We start from the raw sequence: 22,846 nt of genomic DNA, 5'->3' as shown, positions 1-22,846 counted from the left end.
TGGATATATTTTTATTGTGTTTTTTTAAATCTTAAAATAGTAAAAAAAATTAATTCTTGCTTAAAAATGTTTAAATTCACCAAATATATGTCTCCCATGGGGAAAACATTTAAAAAACTCAATAATATATCTTAACTGTTTAAAGAAAAAGGCCCTCTAATTGAATTGAACCACCCTCGTTCTCCTCGGCACTTGCTTCGATTTTGTGCCCTGCTAATTGATTGCCACTCCCTGAACTGCTCCCTTGCAGATATATTTTTACGATCGTTAGCTATTTGATTGGTGTTTTTATCTTCGCCACCATTGTGGGCCAAGTGGGCAATGTGATAACGAACCGAAATGCGAATCGCCTGGAGTTCGAGCGCCTGCTGGATGGGGCCAAGACGTATATGCGGCACCACAAGGTGAGTGCGAGGACGAGGTCGCAGACGAGTGCCCTGTCAATTGGCCAACCCATATCCGTATCCTTGCCGTATCCTCGCAGGTGCCCGGGGGGATGAAGCGTCGCGTGCTGCGGTGGTACGACTACAGCTGGTCCCGCGGAAGGATACAGGGTGGCGGTGACATCAATACCGCCTTGGGCCTCCTGCCCGACAAGCTGAAAACCGAATTGGCCTTACATGTCAACCTCAGCGTGCTGAAGAAGGTGACCATTTTCCAAGAGTGCCAGCCCGAGTTCCTCCACGATCTCGTGCTCAAGATGAAGGCCTACATCTTCACGCCGGGCGACTCCATCTGCCGGAAGGGCGAGGTGGCCCGCGAGATGTTCATCATCGCCGATGGCATCCTGGAGGTGCTCAGCGAGACGGGCAAGGTCCTCACCACCATGAAGGCCGGCGATTTTTTTGGCGAGATCGGCATCCTCAATCTGGACGGGCTGAACAAGTGAGTGAATATTTATTTGATCCACTGTCTTAGAGAATTTTATTCTAGAGACAATTTTAAGATGTTCTTTGCTTAATATTCCCTGTAATTTTATATTTTTAACAAAAGTAGAAAGTTATCTTCTCATGGCAAACAAAAACTGCTTTTTAACATTTTTGGTTTTGTTTTAAATATTTTGAAAAGTAATTATTCATTTCATTAATTTTAGTAAATTATTTCACTATGCATGGCATATAAATAATAGATTGTGTGACCGCTTTTAAACAACTAAATCAATTTTATTTATTTCTTTTTTATCTAAACCAATAACTTTAAATCGTTTGTTAAGGTGACGATGAGTATGCAATCATTCATTTTATTTTGACACTTTGATGGTAGAGAGTAAAATATATTTCATTAAATTTGGTTTATTCAAATCATGGCAACCTAGTATTTAATTTGTGCCATAATTTTGGAAAGTGTTTGTCTATTTCATCAATTTATAAATGCTATTAAAATGTTTGTTGTGATTATGTGATAATAATAAATATTTAATATTTAAACTAAAACATCTTCAGCTGCATTTGCTTTCAGATTTAGAGTTCTAATTTGCTTCCCTTTTCCCTTCTTACAGACGCACGGCGGATGTGCGGTCCGTGGGCTATTCGGAGCTTTTCTCCCTGTCCCGCGAGGATGTGCTGGCGGCCATGAAGGACTATCCCGACGCCCAGGAGATCCTGCAGACCCTGGGTCGCAAGCGGCTGATGGAGGTGCGCTGCGTGAACAAGAAGTACGCAAAGGCCCAGAGCGACAAGGAGGCGGCGGCCTATGCGGCGGCCCATCCGCACCACCACCAGGCCCACCACCAGGGCCAGGTGCACCAGAGCGACAGCAGCGAGAACAGTGCCTCCAAGAAGATCGTGGACAAGCTGAAGCACGACGTCAAGGGCTTCCGGAATGTGCTTAAGAAGTCCAGGTGGGGTTTAGAAAAAACTGAACTGAATATTACTTAAATGGGTTTGAAAATTGAAAATCATATCAAAAATGCACAAATTAAAGTCGGAAGTGAGAGTTATACAAAGTTGAATCCAAAATATCCCTTTAATTTAACAAAGGTGTCGAAAAGTATGCAACAATCAAGTCCGTTTAGACCATGTTCAAAAGTAGGCCACCTTATATTTTTTACAGCATACTTTCCAGCACCTTTAGAAGTGACTTCAAGCCCCCTTTTGACTTCCGCGCCTTGACTTTTCCAGCTTCACTTTGCGTTTCTATTTAAGTGTTCTCACAAAGAAATTCGCTTTATTTACCACCAGGACCTCGCGGAAAAGCGACGAATCCCTAGAGATGCAGCCCCTGCACAACACCTCGCCCCGCGGCAGCAAGATCCTGCTGAAGCGCATGTCGCGCGTGAGATCGGACGAAAAGGATGCGGACAGTGCCGAGGCCAAGGACGAGCTGCACGACAAGACGCCCAGCCCCATTGGGGCGGGGCTGCCGCTGCTGCAGCGCCTCCGGCTGCTCAAGGAGAAGCAGGTGAGTTGGCCAGATGCGAAGCCATCCCATCCCACGGCATCACCCACCTGCGGCAGAAGCCACATAGCCACAGTCACAGTCACAGCCACCGAGTCACCAGAAACCACACAGCTCTTTTGGTTTTTCCTTTGGTTTTTTCACCCACTTCCGACCACTTCACCATTGCTCGACATTTGTTTCCACCCACCATCACCAGAGCCACACCCACATTACACCCGCATTCCACCCACAGTTCACCCACAAGGCTTTAAATGGTTTTTCGCCACAAGCAGACAAACAAAACAGAGCATTGAATGAAGAGCTTGACAAATGGAAAAACAAACCAACACGCCCACAAAAACACAAACAGCCTAATGGAAAACAGTGCGAAGCCTGTTGTATCTGAGATACTGATTTCTTATAGTCGACATCCACCCACCCACACTTGCCCACATATGTGTACAATGTTTCGATTCCATATTGTAATGCAGTTTGTACAAGTTGTTAGTGCACCTTCAGATCCGCCCAGAGTAAATGTGGTAGTTCCAAAGATCTTCATCATTGCAATCGAGCACGTTACGCAATTAAGGCTTTAGCTGGCTGTGGAAAAAAAAATCAACAGAAAAGAAGTCAGGAAAATCTGTTTTCCAATACATTTTCTTTCTAACCCACTTAGAGAAAACAACATGTGACTAATGGTTTAATGTACCTTATTATATATAATAGTTTTCAAATTATGTACATACTTATTGGCAACTCGATACTTTAACGCAATACACCTGGAGCTGAAGAATTCGCGTTGTTCTGTGTACAACAATCTTTACCATAACCTAAAATCTGATAATTATTTCTAGGGAAAGATCATCAGACCATAGAAGGGCTGTTTTGTAAATGTAACTGATTTGAGCTTATCTAGACGCTTTCAATAGACCCCTGCTTCCGCTTAGAAAACATACATTTATTCCCAACTTTTGATTTACAAATGGAACTATGCAGACATTCCGTGAGGTACGAGTTCAGTAGCAGGAAAACCAACAGAGTACAGAGGACACTATCGCTGACATTGCTCACTTAAGTCATGATTTCTTTGGCATTTATCGTTTTACCTTGGTTTAGCTTCCGAAATGATTAACGCCCGATCCAGAAATTCGTGTTGTATGTAATTATCCCCAGCTCCTAAACAGTAGTTTTGTATGTGTCTTTATGTGTCTTGCACTAGGATCGCGAAGAGCGAGCTGTTAAGTCCACACCACCACAGAAATCTCCACCTCACTCACATGTAACGTGTACGTTATCGCCGCAGGAATCGATCCAGGAGGAGCCCGAACGCGAGTTCAGCGAAGGCTTTCCCCTGATCCAGCGACTGCAGCAGTTGAAAATTAAGAACGAGCCGCAGGCAAACGCCGCCGAACCCGGCGTCGTCATGGTAAAGCAAAACATAACCAAAATCAAATGAAAAGAAATCTCCAGATGTAGGAATTGAGACCCAGCGATCTAGATCTCCCAAACACTCGCAGATCTTAGACTTCTTACATACGAGTTGGCAAAAAACGTTCAGATTAACAAAGCTAGTTTAACCGTAGTATTGCAAATTAACCTCTCGCTAACTTTAGTCTGAGCTCTTGAAAAAACCTTGAGGAAGCTCATAACCTTTTTGAGGAATTCACCCAAGTTAAAAAAATTAGGTAGCTTAGTATGAGTGGTAAAATGTATCCTCCTGTCAACTTCAATGTAACTATTATACCGACTTCGGACTAGTTCTTTATATGAAAAATTCAGATAAAAAGAAATCTCCAAATAAAGGAATCAAGACCCAGAAATCTACGTTTCCCGAACACATGCAGATCTTAAACTTCCCAACATACTATGGGGAATAACTTTTAGATACCTTTAACTTACAAACGTTTGTTTAACTGGACCATTACAAATTAACCTCTCGCTGACTTTATCTTGAAATCTTGAAAAACCCTTAAGCAAGCTCGCATTCTAATTGAGAAATATGCTACTAGGAATTCATCTAACTTAAACAAAAAAAAAGTTAACAAAAAGTTAGTTTAGTCTGAGTGTTAAAATTTATCCTTCCGTCAACTTTATTGTAGTTTTTTATAGGAATTTTTTTTTTAGACACATAGTTTAGATCTTTTTGATTTTACAAATATCTAAAGAATTTACAGAAAATTCTGGAATAAAATATACATATATTTGAGGTTAATGTTATCTGGTAAACAGTTGCACGACTGATTTCTCATCCTCCGGTTAACAGGAATATTAGTGAGGATATATTTCACTTGATAAATATAATCGATTCTCAAGATTTAACAGGAGTATGAGAAAAGGACTCATCATTCATTGGTTTTTGCTCATCTATTAATGGAAACTAACCATCTTTCTTTTTCTAAACTTGCACCTAACCCGATGAATCCACCCAGGTCAACACGCCGCCCAATATCAGCAGCAAGATAGACTCGCATTTTGCGTCCAGCCAGGCAGGAGGATCGGTTCCCGGCTTAAATGGTGGAGGCATCTCGGCGCCGGGACAATCGCTGACGGTGGCCCAGATCAAGCCCATCATGAAGGTGTCGTTCAAGCAGAAGATCCAGCAGTTGCAGGGCGGCGGAGGAGCCAGCAGTTCGCCGGGTCCGAGTACCGGAGCCATAGCCAAGAAGGAGCCGCCCAAGTCACTGGCCCTGGTGGCCAAGCATGCCACGTCCGAGGAACCGGCAGCCACAGCTGGACTGGGATCGGGAGCTGGCTCCGGCATAGCCACCATATCGAAGCGGGTGGTCAAGCCCGGTCACCGGATGGCCACGCCCCTGCAGTCGGACACGGACACCGATGGCACGCCCATCAAGCCGTGGTCCAAGCTGAAGCTGGCCACCCTGATGTCCTCCAGCTACACGAGCCTGACCAACTGCTCGCCGGACGACCTGACCTCGCCGCTGAAGAACTACTCGCTGAGCAACATACCCCAGCAGATGGAGACGCATCCGCGACCCCGTCACCACAGCGCCAGGAACAGTTCGAGATCGCCACGGCACGGGCACGGACATGGGCATCATCACCACCATCACACCCATCAGGGGCAGGGACAGGGGCCAAGCTCGTCCAGCACAACGGGCTCATCGGCTGGCCAGGTGAACCAGATGGCCAGCACTGCGGCCAAGAGGGATTGCCTGCGTCTCCAGAAGCCGGAGCAGCACCTGCCTGACGGCGAACTGACCGAACTGGGCGGCAATGGACGCAGGAAGCTCTACCAGAGCGTCTTCGATCTCTCGCCGGAGTATTGTGGTCTGCCATTCGTCAAGCGCCTGAAGATCCTCAACGAGCGCCAGAAGTTGGCCGAGCTGGAGAGGGCGCTCCAGACGCGCAGCTTCAGCCTGGACTGCTCCAAGTCCGGGCCGGATAGCAAGGTGCCCATCACGGAGTCGCTGTATCGCTGCTACAGCGACACCTCCGGCATCTATTCGCAGTTCCTCAGCACTTACGAGTCGACCACCAGCTCCACCTCGATATCGACCAATACTTCCGCCTCCGCATCGGCGTCCGCCTCCGCTTCCGCATCCGCTTCGGATAGCAACTCGCGCCAGTTGCAGTACGTACCCCTGCCATTAAGTCCCGAATCCAATGAGACCATGGAGCGGCGCAAGCTGAAGAGCATACTCAAGAAGCTCCAGATGGGCGGTGGTCAGGAGGAGGAGGCGGGTTCGAAGGTCAACGCCAGTGGCGCCAGCCAAAAGGGCCAGGGCCTGCCGGCGGAGCCGACCTTGGAAGGGTACGTGGCTAGGCACAGTAAGCTCTTGAAGAGTGTAACCTTCCATTCCACTCTTTCCAGCCCGCCCGCCAGTGCCAAGGAGGAGGTGGAATCTCCCTTCGGCGGTGCTGCGGCGATCGGTTCGGTTAATAATAATAAAAACGGTGGCGGTTCGGGAAACGGTGGCGGTACAAGTGCGGCTTCGATGAACGATAACAGTGCCAATCCGAGTTCGATATCCCGGGCGGGCAACAGTGCGTATGCGTGTCCTCCGCCGGCGGTGGCATTTCCGTTTCCGGTACCAGTGCCGGTCTCAGTTCCGCTGGCTCCCGCATCCGGTGCAGTTGCACTTCCGCTGGGATCGGAGGCGGCGAATGTCTGGTCGCCGACGTTGACGTTGGTAACGCCCACGAATTCGCCGCAGGAGAGCTTCGCGTTTCCCGCCCAGCTTCAGAGGGAGGGGGAGTTGGGCGGCCACGGAAACGGAAACGGGCGCGGACTCGTTGGCGGCGTTGGCAGCGCCTCAGCGGTTGGAGCCTCGGCATCCGCGTCCGCATCCACATCCGCCTCGTACGTCGTCGAGTGCTCATCGTCGTCGAATCAGATCCTCCATGCCCAGTCCACCACTGATTTGAATTTGAATTTGCAGCTCAGGCAGAACACGACCAGTGCGACCATGGGCGGAGCGGGTCCAGGGCCCCGGCTCGAAGGTAAATATATCAGCTTCAGATCGAGTTCGCATACAGCAACCAGATCGAGAACAGAAGCCACAAACAGAAACAGAACCAGAGCAATGCCATGCAACGCTTGACACCACCCAGAATTTCTTCTGTTCGAAAAACACACTTTCACTATGTAACTCTATCTCTCTCTCTCTATTTGAACATATTTCTATACACACTCACACACCTGCGCATGTATGCGAGTCACCCATATTCGTACAATAAGAACTTTCTCTCGCTTTGTCATGCTTTCTCCAACACTCCTTCGACCTATTCGTCTAACCTTCTTCTCTCGCCACTGCTTTGATCTCGACATAACCTAACTTTTTGCATGATTGAAACGCTTTACATAAACTGTACAAATACCGCTAGAAACTTATAAACTTTGTAATACCCAATTTACCATTGATACAGGACTCCTTAACGAAATATACAAATTTTGATATTCTATTTTGGCATTGCACTTAAATACTTTTATCTCATATGTCCATGATCTATAGATAATATACTTTTTTATATTGATAGTCCTTGTGAATTTATTTTATTTCTACCTTTTTTAATAGTTTCTACATTAATTTCTAACACGAAATGTAACATCTAACATCTTAAACACTTGTATTCTCAAAATCATTTAAGCTTTTATTTTTCCTTTGAAAGGGTCTGTAAAATACATCGTTAAGAGTCTTTGGTAATTCTCCCACAGAGTTATTTCCTTGTACCTGCATATTTAACCCACACCTTCTAAAGGTTTTACCCAAAAATCAAAAAAGCTCAAGTCCACAAAAGTAAATAATGGTTATCAATGTTAAAAACACGGAATGTGCTTAGATCGGAGAAGTTTTTCAGCTGATGTGCGGAAGTACAGTCACGCACGCTTTGGGAACGAAATGGAATGAAACAGACGCCATGATGGATGCTTAAGTCCCAAAGAGCATGCAACTAAAACAGCACAGAACACACAGCAACACTTTGCCTTTGCTTTTGTAAATAAGTATAAATAATCAAACCACAAAGAATACGATCGTGTGTATATATACGATTACTGTATAGAGACCTGAGCTGAGCTTTTGACGGAGCCGGTACGACACTTGTATGGTAATGGTATTGAATGAGAATGCGTGGCATTTGTAAATAATTGTCGACGATGTACGTATGTATTAATGCCAATGCAAATGGTACAATACATATTTCTGATTCCTAATTTGTCTGTCCTTTTGTTAGTACTAAAACTAAACTACCGTCACCCAAAATCCATACATTTGCATTGGTATTTAGAGCTTCGTGTCTCGAAGTCAACTGTACTTGATAGTTAAAGCTGACACGTAAATGATTCAGAGTACTAAAATAAGTATGTAGTGCTAAAAACGCTTTAACACCCACAGCCTGATTTGATGTAGTAAAACTCTGGAAAATAATTTTGAATGTCCTCTCACCAAAAATGCAAAACTCACCTTCGCCAGACACAAAGTACCCTTCTCTGTAATCCCGCCCACATTCACTGTTCCACGTACTCACAACGATGTGTGATCTTGCACTTAAAGGCTTCCCGGAGGCTCAGGACTACTTCAATCAGATCCTGAGCGGCATCAATCACGTGATCAAGACGCACATGAACGAGATGCACTCCAAGTTCGAGACGCAGTTCTCCAGCATGGCGGGCGAGGTGCGACGACGCGATGCAATCATTGCCCAGCTGCAGCTCAAGCTGCGCTCCATAGAGGGCAAGACCTCAGGCCCAGTGGCATCCACATCCGCGTCCTCCTCCGCCTTGGTCCTGCCACTGAGCAGGCGACCGAAGCGCGAGAAGATGTCCCAGTTGTCGGTGGACGACGATGAGCCGCCCGAGGAGGACAACAGCAGTTCGGGATCTTCAGCGGAGCTCCTGTTTATGGTGAGTTTGGGTTCATAGTAACATGCAACTTGAAATTTAGTGTAACTTTTAACTTATTCCGTTCTTGCCTTCTTTCAGCGTGGCGATTCCCTGGACACGGTCTTCACTTCATCACCGCCCATCCAGGGTGGCAGGCGCAGCATATCGCCAGGTCCGAGTCGTCATCATGCGGCCTCGGCGAACGCCCTGAACTGCCCGAGTAGCTACTACGGAGGACCCGGCTCCCTGAGCTCCCGCCACGCCCAAAGCCATCCCAGCTTCTATTCTGGTCAGGGCAATGGGCGCAGTGGCCGCAGCAGTGGCTATCGCGAGTGGAGCGGCGGAGCGGACAGCCTGGGCAGCGGGAGTGGATCGAGCAATGCCGTCATGGTGGCGGATGTTACGGGCAACCTGGCCCGCCTGTCGGACAGCGTGATTCTGGACATTGGCGAGAGCTCCAGCTCGAGCTCCTCGTCCAGCAAGATCAACATGGCCGATGTGGATGACGACGAGGAGGAGGAAGAGGATCCAGCGGCGCGGCATTCTCGAGAGGATGAGGATCTGGACGACGACGGTGGCGGCAGAACGGCGGGACACAACGACTGGGAGGTGCAGATGCTGGCCGCCGAGATGGAGCGGCAGGAGCGCAAGCGTGGTCACTCCCTCTCCGACAATCTTGGCGAGCTGAAGCACTGCAGCACGTTCCTGCGGCGTCGCCGGAAGTTCAGCGACACGGAGACGGAGTTCAGTGAGACGGACATGGAGGAGCAGCTGGCCAGGTCGGTCAGCGGCTCCATGGACCCAACTGGCTCGACAGTTGCGTCTGGCTCCGGCGGCGGTGGGTCCACATCCACATCGGCGGGACACCAGAGCGGCAGCCAGCGGCCACGGGCGTCCAGCTTGGATCAGTTCAACCTGCGCTACGGCATCGGGCGCGGGATCTTTAAAGCAATGAGCATCGACCGTGATAAAGACAAGCTTTGAGAACTATAATCACGACCAAATCTAAGTCTAGACCCAACCAGTTCCCGATTCCCATCCCAATCGCAGCCAGAAGCAAGTCAGACCGCTGACAACCAATAAGCAATGGAATTTGGACAGTATTACCATGGTACAAGAACTAGGTATATGATATGATAAATGATATACAAAACTAAGGATATGTGAGGACATATAGATCTATATTCTATATATGTTTAGCCCTAACGAAACCCCCCAGCAAAAATCGATATATATACAGATATACACGAATAAAGTAAAACCCGAATGAGATATATATATATATAAAAGAAATGTAGAATTAACGGAAACAACTACTACTAAAACCGAGAAACAACACACAAATAGCCAGAGAGTGTTCCCAGCCCTGTTCCAATTATGATTTTTTTCGCTTTCGTACATTGCGTTCTTGTCCTAATCATTATCCCTACTAAGTGCCCAAGCACAGATGAATATTATTAGCCAAAGGTTCGGTTTTTAACGTTTTCTTAGCTAAGATGGTAACCAGGGGAAATTTCGTCCCTATAGAATTGATTACCCTTCGGTAAAAGTCATGAGTGTGTGAGAAACTTCTTACAAAATTGGTTGGATTAGATCATTCAATTAGGTTTTCCGTAAGTTGTCTTAACTGTTAGTTTTACTATGATGTTGGTAATGTTCTTGTTCCGAATAAGTTTAAAGATTGTTAGTCATATTTTTCCCGAAATTTTTAAAGACTTGCGTGACTCTATGAGGGAGTGTTTGTGTGTGTGTGTGCCAAAAAAAAACAAGAGAAGATAATTCCCACATTAAACCGTCCTAAAAAACGTCCATGCCATGATGTGCATGTTTGTTCATTTTGTATGTATCTGTATCTGAAAGCTGCAAGCGAATCTGCATTTGTGTATCTGCATCCGCATCCCAATCATCTCGATCTGAACCCAAATCGGAATATTGATCTGTTGCTCGTTTAGTTCGTGGACGACGGGGGCATGGGTCTCTCTACAGATGTATATACCTCTTATTGTTAGAGACTATGGAACATATATATACATATATATTTTAAGTACGTACATATATACACAGAAATATACATAGTTATATATCTATATATGAACTAGTGTAATGAAAACCGAAAGCTTTAATAACTTATATAGAAAACTATTTAAGAAACATTTTAAATACTAATCGAATCGGACAAATGTTTTGAAATAGAACAGGCCAACCCATTTCGAAAAACAAACAAACAAACAAACAGGAACACCAAACACATACACAAGGCATACACCCGCATACGAATATCTAAATATAGAGCCTATAATATGCATAGATTAGCGATTTACTTGTTGAACACCCTCGGTTCGAGCTGTTAAGCCTATCTAAGCGTTAGTCGAACCTATCGAAAAACTTAGACTAGCCCCTTCGACCCCTCGAGCCCCAAAGCCTCAACGCCCCTGCATCCATTCGGTTTCGTTCACCTGATCTCACGCTTGCCCTCTGACCTCCTGCTCCCGATTTCCCACTAACTAGAGACACTATCTCGCTATAAGAAGAGCAACTCTAGCACTTAAGTAGATTAGTGCAGTTCAAGATCTATTTCGAAACCGAATCGAGTCCATCGCACCGCCCCCGATGTAAAGAGAATGTATCTCAAGACTTCATGTGTAGACAAGAAACACGATTGTTGATTGTTGTTGATTTTTGATTTGATTTATCGTTACTCTGAACTAATCGCTTAACTAAAGACAGTTACTAGCCAGGCCCTAGACGCTCTCACTAATCAATCAGACGGTAGAGTCCGTAGAGAAACGTTAGACACCCAACTCTAGAGTTTCGTAGTTTTAACTAGCCCCAAAGAGGGTGTTAAGCTGTACTCTACTCAAGCCACTTACTATCGCTCTGGCTATCTTTGGCTATCGATAACTATCGTACTGCACTAAGCGCACTAAGCCACACACACACAAGAGACACAAACACAAACAAAGTGAGGAAAGCTGAGGAAGTCATCCCCAAAGATACTATATCTACACAAGTAACTGTTTCTCAGGTGGGGAACATAGAAATTTGCGATGAAAATCAATTTTTATCGATAATTTCCCTTAAAAGCATAGATAAGAAGCGATTGATCTCTAAAGTCAATACTTTTTGAAGGGGGAAACTATTTTTCATCGTTGTGAAACTGTTATTTAATTTTAAATTATAATTTTATTCCATTACATTCTAAAAGGAAATACTGTTTGTAAGATCGATTGCTTCTCTTTATCGATTATAAATGGCTCTAAGTACCCTTTTTTGATTGCTGCAGTTAATTAAAATCTTTTTACGCCCTTTATTGTATATATTTTTAAGGGGATGTCTTTTAAGCCTTTCGAATATCTCCCCAAGAAATAAGATGTATCGATGAAAAATCGCTTTTCCCGTTCAAACAAAATTTCTCCACCAACTAGTCCACAAAATCTGTAATTCAAGGAACCAGGAATTCTCAAGGAATTCTCAAACTACGAACATAAAATTACACTCGATGCAACAACTTAAATGGGTCACAGCCAGCAAAGCAGTCCAACTAAATGTAATAAGACGAACGACAAGCACAACACTTATGTAATTCAAGACACAGCCAGAAATTGGAGCAGAAGTAACTCTATAAGATTTTGATTTAGTCGTTTATTGGGTTCCCTTGTTGAAGAGGCCAAGTTCGAAAGCCAAGGAAAGCCATTTAAATTGAATTACATACGCCAGGGACCACGAAATGTTTTTTTGTCTCTTTTTTATGAAAACGAAAAACGTGTAAACACAAAAGGAAAACCTAGCAAGTTTAATGATAATAATGCCGTAACAAGAAAGTGTTATCGACCAGGAGGTAGCCGTCATATAATCATCGATCGATGTACCCTTTAGCCAGGCACCCATTATATAGGCCCTTTTCCCGATCCCCAAAATATGTGTAATACAAGCCCACGTATATCTAGCTGATTTCTTACGTACCACTCACGCTCGGTTCAATTGTTGTCAGCCAACGAAAAGCTCTGTGAGTCAATTATGTATATGGATCATTATTTTAATCGATTGTTTTTAACGAGATGAGACGAACCGATGACCGATTTTGACCCACTCTGTATTGTACTATATTGCATTGAATACCACATCGCGGATTGTTGTCGTTGTTGATTTTAAATTTTAAATTGCTCGTCCTTAAGTTATTGATATTTTTGTACATTAGTTTAAGGTAGCGCATAATGAGCCCCACGAGTCTAGAGTAAATTCCTATATAAATGTATAAATACATCTATTTTTTTTTCTCCTAATTGCTAATTTCGCAATGTTGACCGAATACTAAAACAGAATGTACTTATAGTGAAATTATACGCAAAAGATAATTTAAACTAAACTAAATGAAAACTAAACCCCAAGCAAGCAAAAAGAAAAACGAACAAAGAAATTAGCACATGTTAAAGAAGCGCAAATAAAAGTGAAATACCTAAGAAAAAAACGACAACAAACTTGCCTTCGGTTGCGAGTTACTTTGTAGTGTGCCAAATCTACATCATATCAACTTTTACTCACCACAAGGTATGATGTTGCTGCAGAATAATACGAACCCAAGTACGAACACTAAATGAAACCACGACAAACCGATGCAAGTGAAGTAAAACCCCGTGCAAGCAAGGTGAAAATTGAAAGAAAAATCGAAGCAAACCAAACGTATTTGAATAAAAGAGAAAATGACTAGGAATGCATTTTATTTGGGTGGGTCTTTTATAAGGGGAACAGATCTAAAGGTTGAGACAAATTTTTCTATCTTCCCTGCCAGTTAATTATAATTTTGTTTAAGATCAATATGGCATATAAAAAAGTCCAAAGTTTAACTTTTTTCGGCCACCTCAGGCGTACAGCCAAAAGACCGACTGTTTTGGGCAAATTGCGACCTCTGCTAACGATCCGCATCACTTTAGGGAATATTTAATTTTTTAAAATTTTTTTCATTTTTTGTAAGGGGGATTTTTTTAGATTTAAATTTCGGCCAAAAATTATCATTTTTTAGTGGTTTTTTGGTCGTGGTTTGGCCAAATCAAGGCGTACAGCCAAAAGGCAGCAGCTTGCGACCTCTGCTAACGATCCGCATCACTTTAGGGAATATTTAATTTTTTTAAATTTTTTTTCATTTTTTGTAAGGGGGTGCATCAGAATTTTTTAAGATTTAGATTTCGGCCAAAAATGCTCATTTTTTAGTGGTTATTTGGTCGTGGTTTGGCCAAATCAAGGCGTACAGTTATGGGACCGACTGTTTTGAGCAGCTTGCGACCTCTGCTAACGATCCGCATCTATTTAGGGAATATTTAATTTTTTAAAATTTTTTTCATTTTTTGTAAGGGGGTGCATCAGGATTTTTTGAGATTTAGATTTCGGCCAAAAATGCTCATTTTTTAGTGGTTTTTTGGTCGTGGTTTGGCCAAATCAAGGCGTACAGCCAAAAGGCAGACTGTTTTGAGCAGCTTGCGACCTCTGCTAACAATCCGCATCACTTTAGGAAATTTTTATTTTTTTTAAATTTTTTTCATTTTTTGTAAGGGGGTGCATCAGGATTTTTTGAGATTTAGATTTCGGCCAAAAATGCTCACTTTTTAGTGGTTTTTTGGTCGTGGTTTGGCCAAATCTAGGCGTACAGTTATGGGACCGACTGTTTTGAGCAGCTTGCGACCTCTGCTAACGCTCCGCATTACTTTAGGGAATATTTAATTTTTTAAAATCTTTATCGTTATTTGTAAATATGCCTGATGTAAGTCATCTTTTAATTTCGCATGCGGACGGGAGAACGGCCCTTCGTAGAATCTATTGGAAAAGTTGACTGTCACATGTTGCACTTGCCCAGCCTAAGCACATCTCTCCTGTAGTTTTCTGGAGAGGTTGTAATTTTACTTAAAGGTTGGGCATATATATGTATATAATTCTAAGTTAATTTTGCGTGCCATTTTTGCCATTCTTTACTTATTTTTTAAAATTACGTAGAGCATGTAAGCGAAAATGAAAGAGCAAAAATGTAACATTTGAAATCGTCTAGCTTTTGGCGCTCTTGGGGAGTTTTCCAGGAAGTTCAAGAGGGCGATGGCCACCTGTGGGGCGTTCGGGGAAGCTCCATATGGAGCAGCCCTGGAGCGGAGTTCGCCGCCTGCGCACAGCGCGGGAAAAGCACCAGCTGACGGCGGCGGGGATGGCGAAAAGGGGTGGCTGGCGGAGCTTACAGCTTACGGCTGCGGCGGTGGCAACGCCGCCGAAAAGCTCGCCGTTCATCCCCCGATGCGCGATGCTGAGGTTGCCGCAGCTGCTGCTGTGGATTCCACTCGGGAACTCGGAAACTCAGAAACTCAGAACCTCAGAAATTCAGAAATTCTCGGACTCGCAGCACGCACATCGCTCCGCATTTTCGCAGCGAGCGGCAACAACGACTGCGCCCCAAACATTGCGCATACGACGTGTGGACCGCTGCGAGTGGCACAAATAAATAGTTCACATTTGTTTCTGCTGCCGTTCTGTTTGTTTGGCCCTGTTGGCTGGCCATTGTTGTTGCTGCCGGATTTTGTTTGTTTTTTCTGTGATTTTTTACGGTGCGCCCAGTGTAAGTGTTTGCCTGGCCCTGGTTCCGTTCTCCATGTGTGCTCGGTGTTTTAAAAGCGTATCGCCGCGAATGGGAGTCCTGCGAGTCCTGTGAGTCCTGCGACTCCCCCCGCCCAGCTCATTCATCAGCAGCTCCGAGGATTGCGAACTTTTCGGTTGACATGTAGCTGGGATTCTGGGCGTGTGCACGGCGGGAATCGGGCCCAGGATCCGGAATCGCTATCGGTAAGTCCAACATGCCCGCAGAGGAGCTCCGAAATTAGTTGTTTACATTGAAGAGTGCGAAATAAATGGGAACGATGTGCAAAAAAATGCGGAAAGTACCATTCAGCGCTGTTCGCATTCGTTCGGCCGACCTATTGTTTATTTGATCTCAGGCCTTGCGCCGACGATGTGCTTATTTCTGATTACTCTGCACATTTGTTTGGCTTTGGTCTCGCAATCAAAATGCATATTTATGGGGGGTCGTCGATGGTGGGGTGTGGGGCTGCGGGGGCGGTGTGAGCTCCCCTTTTCTAAGGGAAGGGGTTCCCAGGCATTATGTAAACCCGTGGGCTGGGTCCTCGTCCCACCTGCGATGCCATCAGCCAGTCAGCTAGTCAGATATTCTGCTGTGCTGCGCTAATGTGCGTGGCTTTTGTCTGATTTATGCCGCAAAACAATCAAATTATTGCCAGCCCTCGGCCTCAGCGAACCCCTTCGGACCGCCAGCCCAGGGCCCCGCATATCTTGTGGTGCCCATTTTTTATGATATTTCTCTATTTCCCTTTTGCGGCTGCCGAGCCATTTCATTATATAGTCGCTTGCATGCACTGGGAAAAATAGGAACAACATGGGAAATAGTGCACAGAGAAAAATAAGCGAGGGAAAGTTTTTACCTACAGTTTCAAAAATATTTTTACTTTGCTTATGGAGGAAAAAATATTTAAAACATTTTTAGTGTTTATTAATTATGTAGATATTTATGTAAGTCGAAAAAAATAGAAATAAAAAAAAGGAAATAGAAAATTTTATGTTAAAGATTTTATGATTTATGATTTAATTTATGATTTAATTTTATGATTTAATTTTTTATCAATGGCTAAATATTTGTAAAAAACAATTAGTTAAAAAAGTTTTAACTACAGTTTAAAACGAATTTTTCCTTGTTTAAAGAGCAAAACATATAAAAAAATATTTGTAGTGTTTATATAATTTGTAGGTATTATCTATTGTCAGTCAAACACATAGAACAAGTTCCCAAAATTGGATATTAAAGACTTTAAAAACTTGTTTAGTTTAATATAGTTTGATAACATATTCATGCCTCAAATAAATTTTGTCAACTCATTTATAACACTTTTTTAGGATTTTTTCACTTTTAAAATGAATGCTATCAAAATTACTTGCCATTTTCCCCAGTGTACCGTCCGCTTTCCTATTTTTTATGCCGCTCTCCTTTTTTCCGCCTTGGGTTTTGTTTTTGTTTGCGTCTTGTTTCGGCGCTGAACTAGTTTTTGGGCCACCACCATTCAGCACCGCCACCGTGGCTGGGGTGGGTGGCTCAAGAAGTTCCGGGGTGCTCTTTGGTGCTCCGCGCTTCTTCCGGGGGTGGAGCGCCGTATCTTATATCATCATCCAGTGGCTTTTCCGCCGGGATCCAGTGGGGCTTTCGGGGTTATTGGAGGCCCAAGGCGCCGGGCTCAAGGCTCAGGAGCCGAACTCGGATCCCTTGGGCCAAGGACGAGGACCCCTCGAACGCCCCTCGCCGCCTCTGCCCAGCTGTTGCATAAATTTTCGCATTTAGCTGCTTGTCTTCCGCATGTGTGTGCGTATGTGTGCCGCAGAGTGTGTGTGACGGGGTGTCCTTTTGCGGATTTCGTGAGCGTTTTATGCAGCCCAAGGAATTCCGTTGAAGGCATGACAAGGCTTTCACTCTCCTGCCCCGCGGCCCGCCGCGATGCCCTTTTTTCGAGGGGTATTTAAGGCCTTATTAAGAAGTGTTCTCCAGGGTAAGTCTTTTCATATCTGAACAGGTCTAGATTATCTTTCATCGTTGTCTGAAAGGCTCTCCCCTCAAAAGCCGCTGCATTCAACCTGAATGCAGATCCTGAGATATTTATTTAATAGTCTCTTAAGCGCAATTATGCAGAGAAAGGAGAGTTAATGCTTATGCATTTCTGCACTGGCACAGTATTTAAATTTATAAGTATTTTGTGACGATATATTTAGTTAAATATTTAAATTACTTTTACTTTATTTCTGTGTATTAAAGCGTATAAATAGTAGAAATATTTTCTTCTGTCTTCTAAAAGGTATTATTTCGTTAAATACAATTATTTTGTAATTTTAGATTTGTTCAATTTGCCAAAATTAGTTCTCATGGCTACCTGTGCTGGTAACAACAGCCCTCTTCGCAACCCCTAATGATTTTGGGCTGTGCTATTATTGGCCATCAGTCACCGGATACCTTTATCAATGGGGAGGACAAGCTATCAATCATTTGAGGCCCCCGAACATTAAGTAAGAGTATGCCCCTGTCGTGCTTCCAGGCTGGCTTTGCTTTTTCTCAATTTTCACTTGCAAGCCAAACTCAAGAGTCACCGACTGGCGGACTGTCGCAAAGTCGGCCTGTCGGGGTTACCAAGGGAGTCGGAACGGGGGCCGAAATGCGCCCATTCGGGCCAGGTTAGTCGAGCTGGCCAAGTGAGAGCTCGCGGCATGGCTCCTCTGGCCCCCGCCCGTTTGTTTCGTTGTCATAACAAAATCAACAAAACATAAACCGAAATTGATTCCGCTCTTGTCTTTCGGCCAGGGGGCACAGATAATTGGCTTCATTAATGCGAACATGTTCATTTGAATTATTTTCTGCATAAACGAGCGGGGCTCGGGAGCAGAATGCCACCGCAGCCAATAAACCCGATAATCTCGCTTTCAGTAATGCAAAGACGGCGATATGGCACTACAAGGCTGGCGCTTTTTCGGTGTCTCGGCGACCATCATCATCTACATCGGCGGCGTCCTGTTCCTCTCCATGAACAACATCCCCGGCTCGCATCCCAAAAGACCGCGCATCGAACGCTTCGCCGAGGTGAGTCACGAATTTCCAATTTTACGCTGCGGCAGCTCGAGAGTGAAGTGGCAAGTGGCAAGTGGAAGGGGCATGTGGCGTGTAGCAGTTGGCATTCCAAGGAAAATGTACGAAAATAGCCGGATAAAATCTATAAAATGCAGGCGTCCTTAAAAGTACTGGCATTTTGCTATTAAAGTTTGTCGTTGATTGTGAAAAGTATCAAGAGATTCGAAAGCTTTCCTATGAGGTTAGCAAGCATACAAAAGCTGAACACTAAGATGACTAACGTTCCGCCGACTTTTAACAGACCTACATAAAATATTAAAATAAATTTTAAATGAATTGTTTTGGAGTAGCTTTTTAATGAATGTAAAATAAAATGCCATAAAGTAATTTCCCTTATAAATGTACCAAAATATTCGTAGCACTTCCCAAGTACGAAGTCAGAGCTCTAGGATGACTAACGTCATTAAAAATACAGCCCACTTTTGCCAGACTAACATTTATAGCTGAAAATAAAAAAGCCTTCTTAATTATCATTAAAAATCTTTTTGAATATTTGTAATATGCTGTTTAAACAGTTTATAAAACAAAAGGGATTTTTCTATAAATTATAAAGATTATTCACTCAAAACTAAAAACGTTTTCTTCAAGTTAAGTACATTTACCTAATGATCTAGCTTAGCAAGCATTTTAGTATTTAGTATTTTAGTTTCCTAGATATTTCAAACGATATTCTTCAAATAAAACCCCCTTTCACTTAAGTATTTTTCCATTCCCCTCCGCAGTTTCCCAGCTTTCATAGTCCTCGGTTCCCGATGCCCAGCCGCAAGATGACGATACGCTGGTGTCGCGAACTGAAGTACATAAATCGAGATCTTCCAATCTACGCGGACTACAAGGCCGACTTCTACAGTGAGTTTTGAGGGGGTGAAGCTAATAATGTCGTGCCTTAACCCTTTGACCCCTTGCCACCCCCCAGCGGCCCTGCCCAGCGACGTCAGCGCCGCACTGCAATCCCTGCCAGCTCTGACGGCGCTGGCCAGCTTTCCGGGCAGCGGAAACACCTGGCTGCGCTACCTGCTGCAGCAGTCCACCGGCATCCTCACGGGCAGCATCTACAAGGACTACGGCCTGCTGAAGACCGGCTTTCCGGCGGAGAACGTCTGCAACAGCTCGGTGCTGCTGGTGAAGACCCACGAGTGGGGCAGCAAGGCGTGGGCCCCCTTCTCGAAGGCCATCCTCCTCGTCCGCGACCCGGAGAAGGCCATCATCGCCGAGTTCAATCGCCAGAGCGGCGGTCACATCGGCTTCGCCTCGCCGGATCGCTACAAGCGCACCAAGGGGAAATGTACGTTCCGGCTATGTGCCTCACTGGCACGGGGTCACTAACTAATTAGGTCTAATTACGACAATTAGGCACTGGAAAATGTTAAGCCAGCTCTAGTACTAGTCTAAGTACCTAATATTAACTTCGTCTTGATTAGTCGATCTGAACCTCAGATTCTAGGGTAAATGTATTGCATGATCTTGGGATATTTTACGATCTTAAAATCTTCCAAAATGAGAACAAGCTGTTTCCATTGGGCCTTTCCTCTTTTATAGTGATTTGACTTTTTTAATTTCAATTTAAAGGCCTTTTAATATTAAAAGTATTTACATTTCACCAATTTAAATCAAACTGAATTTTATAACGCCTGCCCCTTAAGTTTTCATGTTTTTAAAAATCTCCTGGGCTCTTTTATGATCTTGGAAACTTCTATTAAGAGAACTCCAGGTCCATTGGCCCTTCTTATTGTTATAGTATTTACTTTTGAAGCCCTATTTATTAAAAAAAAGGTTAAAGTGTAACCATTTTAAAGCAAATCTAAATTTATAAAGACTTCTCTATAAGTTTTGAGATTTTTATAAAATCTCCATGGTTTCTTTTATGTTTTTGGGATCTTCCAATATGGATGTTCCCATTGACCCTTTAGAAAAAATGTAGAAAATATATTAATATTTTACCATTTTAAATTTAACCTACATTTCGATTTTAAAGGAATCTATACATTGGCAATTTTTTTTAGCACATAAAAGTTGGATGATTTTATTCCACACTGATATTATCAAAGTAGTATACTAAGTTTTCATTTTAAGCCTTCAAATTAAATTAATAAATAATATTAATATGCCAGATTACAAATTCAATCGATGGCTTAAAAATGTTGGACCTTTAAAGCGCTTTCTAATTTTAGTTAAACTTATTTTAGTATACGTAATGGCCATATGACACTTGCTTTTAAACTTAAGCATAGATACGTACATATAGATATAAATTCATAAGATACTTTGCCTTTTTAAAAGAAACTTAATCAGTTAGTAGAACCCCAAACATGTGTCATATGACCTTTATAAGTTTTCGAGTTGGCACATTCCTTACCTATAGATTTACATACCTAACTTTGATATATCAAATACTGAATTGTCCCTACGATCTCATTGCAGACTGGCAGCAGTTCGTGAGCAACAAGCTCAAGGGCTGGGAGGTGATGAACCTCAGCTGGGCGCGCAACTTCACGGGCAGCATCAAGGTGGTCTTCTACGACGACCTGGTGCAGCACACGGAGCGGGAGCTGCGCTCGATCCTGGAGTTCCTGCAGTTCCCGGTCAACGAGCAGCTGATGCGGTGCGCCATCATGCGCAAGGAGGGCATCTTCCGGCGGAAGAAGCGGCTGCTCTCCTTCGATCCGTACACGGAGGCCATGCGGGCGGAGGTGCAGAGCCGGCGGCGCATCGTCTACGGCCTGCTGGGGCGCCAGGAGCCGTAGGGCAAGGCCATCCGATGTATACAAAAAAACCGGGCAACGAGGGGCAAAATCGAATTCGTACCACCAACAATACCAGGAAAGCGGACAGAAGTCACAACGGCAACACCGAAGCATAATGCAAACGGAATTGCAGTCGAGGAGTCATCAACCAGCTCATCACGATGCGTAGGACCATAGATCTCACTGGGAGTCTGCAGTAGCTAGTAGTGCCCCCATGCATAGACGCGTTTTTCCACCCCGGCCGGATTCCCGATCGTTTGCTGCTCGCTTTGGCGCATTAGTTCAAATTTTTTTGTTTACACTTTAGGTATGATATATACTATATTATATAGACGCATAACTTTAGGTTGATATATGTTTGTACGTATTTGGTATAGGCTATACAACAAGGTATTATGATTCCTGAACGAATTTATGAAATTCATTATAGGCCATGTTGTGCTTCATCGCTCACCCAACTCGGCTCGACTCGACTCAACTCATCCGCAACTTATCCTTTGGCCGCGTTGAGCTCCCATATTAGATTATCCTTGTAAAAAGTTTTATACACGACTCTACAATAACTTGTGAAATATAAACAACGGAACGTATTAGATAATTGTACAAAAACGAAAACCAAACAAAAAACAAATCGAAAGAGAAACAATGAAGTGGATTTAAAAACTAAGTCTTCGTGGTTGTTTTATTTTTGGGTGGGAATTTCGGAGTGGTATCTGCAGGTCCTTAGAGCTTTTGCCCTTTTCGGAGCTTTTGGGAATAAGAAATCGGGAATAAATGAACAGAGACACGAAGGGTTGACTTGGAAAAGTCCTGGATTGCTTTTACGAGCTTTCAGGACATCCTAAGAGCTTTAAATACATCCCTTGAACAACTTTCGGAAACTTGAAGGATACATGTACAAAAGCTTCCTACCGTGTTCATGTTTTTTTGTAAGGAAATCGGTTTCACACATAGATGGCGCCAGGTGAACGAAATTGAAAACTAAATTTGAAATCACATCACATCGAATAGGTTTTTAAGTCGAAAACATTTTGTAAGGTGAGATCGTTTATTAATCCAATCTTTGGATTATAATAATCAACAATGGACATTACGTAAATAAACTAAAAGCTATACACACCTTAAGTAAAAGTAACTGTCAAATATAAATGAATTGTCAACTGGTATCATTTTAGGTCTCTTTGTATTGATAATTTTTTAAATCATGACACTTTCCGACATAATTTATACCACATATTATAAAAATTAATTTTAGTACGTTAAAAAAATGCTTTATTATATTGCATTGTGGACTCTTACAATAAAAACTCTATATTTGAATTCGTTTTCCAATCAGATAAAAAAATATGTTGACTATTTTTTAAATAACCAAAAATATATCTTAAAGAGACATTTCTGTCCAACTAAAATAGTTTCAGTAAACAACCTGTAATATATTATTTATTAAAGCTAACAATTTGCTTAGCGATGCATTCAGTATTGAAATGGACAGTATTTTATTTTTAAAAGTAAAATTTGGAAACAAATTTTAAAATTTATAGCTCTGAACGAAGTACCCTGTAATCGTGACAAAGGGCCACAAAGATAATAGTTTAAAGGTGATTAAAAAAAAAATGTGAAATGTATGGTAATCTTGTGTTTTTTATAACAAACATCAACTATCGAGGTATT

At 43.3% G+C, this 22,846-nt stretch overlaps 2 protein-coding genes across 9 annotated transcripts in view; both read left to right on the top strand.

The window, feature by feature from the left end:
• Positions 1-13,427, top strand: part of LOC108026301 (pneumococcal serine-rich repeat protein) — a 53,954-nt gene extending 40,527 nt beyond the window's left edge. For 5 of the 7 annotated variants that reach the window (XM_017097211.3, XM_044092868.2, XM_050889242.1 and 2 more), the window contains 9 exons: positions 251-404; positions 485-885; positions 1,499-1,840; positions 2,181-2,400; positions 3,599-3,805; positions 4,809-6,151; positions 6,212-6,840; positions 8,394-8,743; positions 8,822-13,427. In XM_017097211.3, coding sequence (XP_016952700.1) covers positions 251-404; positions 485-885; positions 1,499-1,840; positions 2,181-2,400; positions 3,599-3,805; positions 4,809-6,151; positions 6,212-6,840; positions 8,394-8,743; positions 8,822-9,706 — 4,531 coding nt within the window. In that variant the 3' untranslated portion in view covers positions 9,707-13,427. The remainder of the gene's footprint in view (positions 1-250; positions 405-484; positions 886-1,498; positions 1,841-2,180; positions 2,401-3,598; positions 3,806-4,808; positions 6,152-6,211; positions 6,841-8,393; positions 8,744-8,821) is intronic. The other 2 variants (XM_044092869.2, XM_044092867.2) reach the window with 1 other exon arrangement.
• A 1,633-nt stretch (positions 13,428-15,060) lies between these two features.
• LOC108026671 (WSCD family member CG9164) lies at positions 15,061-21,842 on the top strand. 2 transcript variants are annotated; one of them, XR_006368145.2, is made up of 6 exons: positions 15,061-15,538; positions 18,231-18,383; positions 19,154-19,280; positions 19,348-19,716; positions 20,853-21,482; positions 21,553-21,842. XR_006368145.2 is itself a non-coding variant. In XM_017097722.3 (5 exons), the coding sequence occupies exons 2-5, from the start codon at positions 18,249-18,251 to the stop codon at positions 21,173-21,175; spliced, it is 954 nt and encodes a 317-aa protein (XP_016953211.1). In that variant the 5' UTR covers positions 15,061-15,538; positions 18,231-18,248; the 3' UTR covers positions 21,176-21,842. The 2 variants fall into 2 exon arrangements, 1 of the variants encoding a protein (XP_016953211.1); XM_017097722.3 differs by having other exon boundaries at positions 20,853-21,842.
• The last annotated feature ends 1,004 nt before the right edge of the window (positions 21,843-22,846 follow it).

The sequence above is a fragment of the Drosophila biarmipes genome, chromosome X (genome assembly GCF_025231255.1).
Source record: "Drosophila biarmipes strain raj3 chromosome X, RU_DBia_V1.1, whole genome shotgun sequence".
NCBI lineage: Eukaryota > Metazoa > Arthropoda > Insecta > Diptera > Drosophilidae > Drosophila > Drosophila biarmipes.
This window is presented reverse-complemented; position numbering and strand designations above follow the sequence as displayed.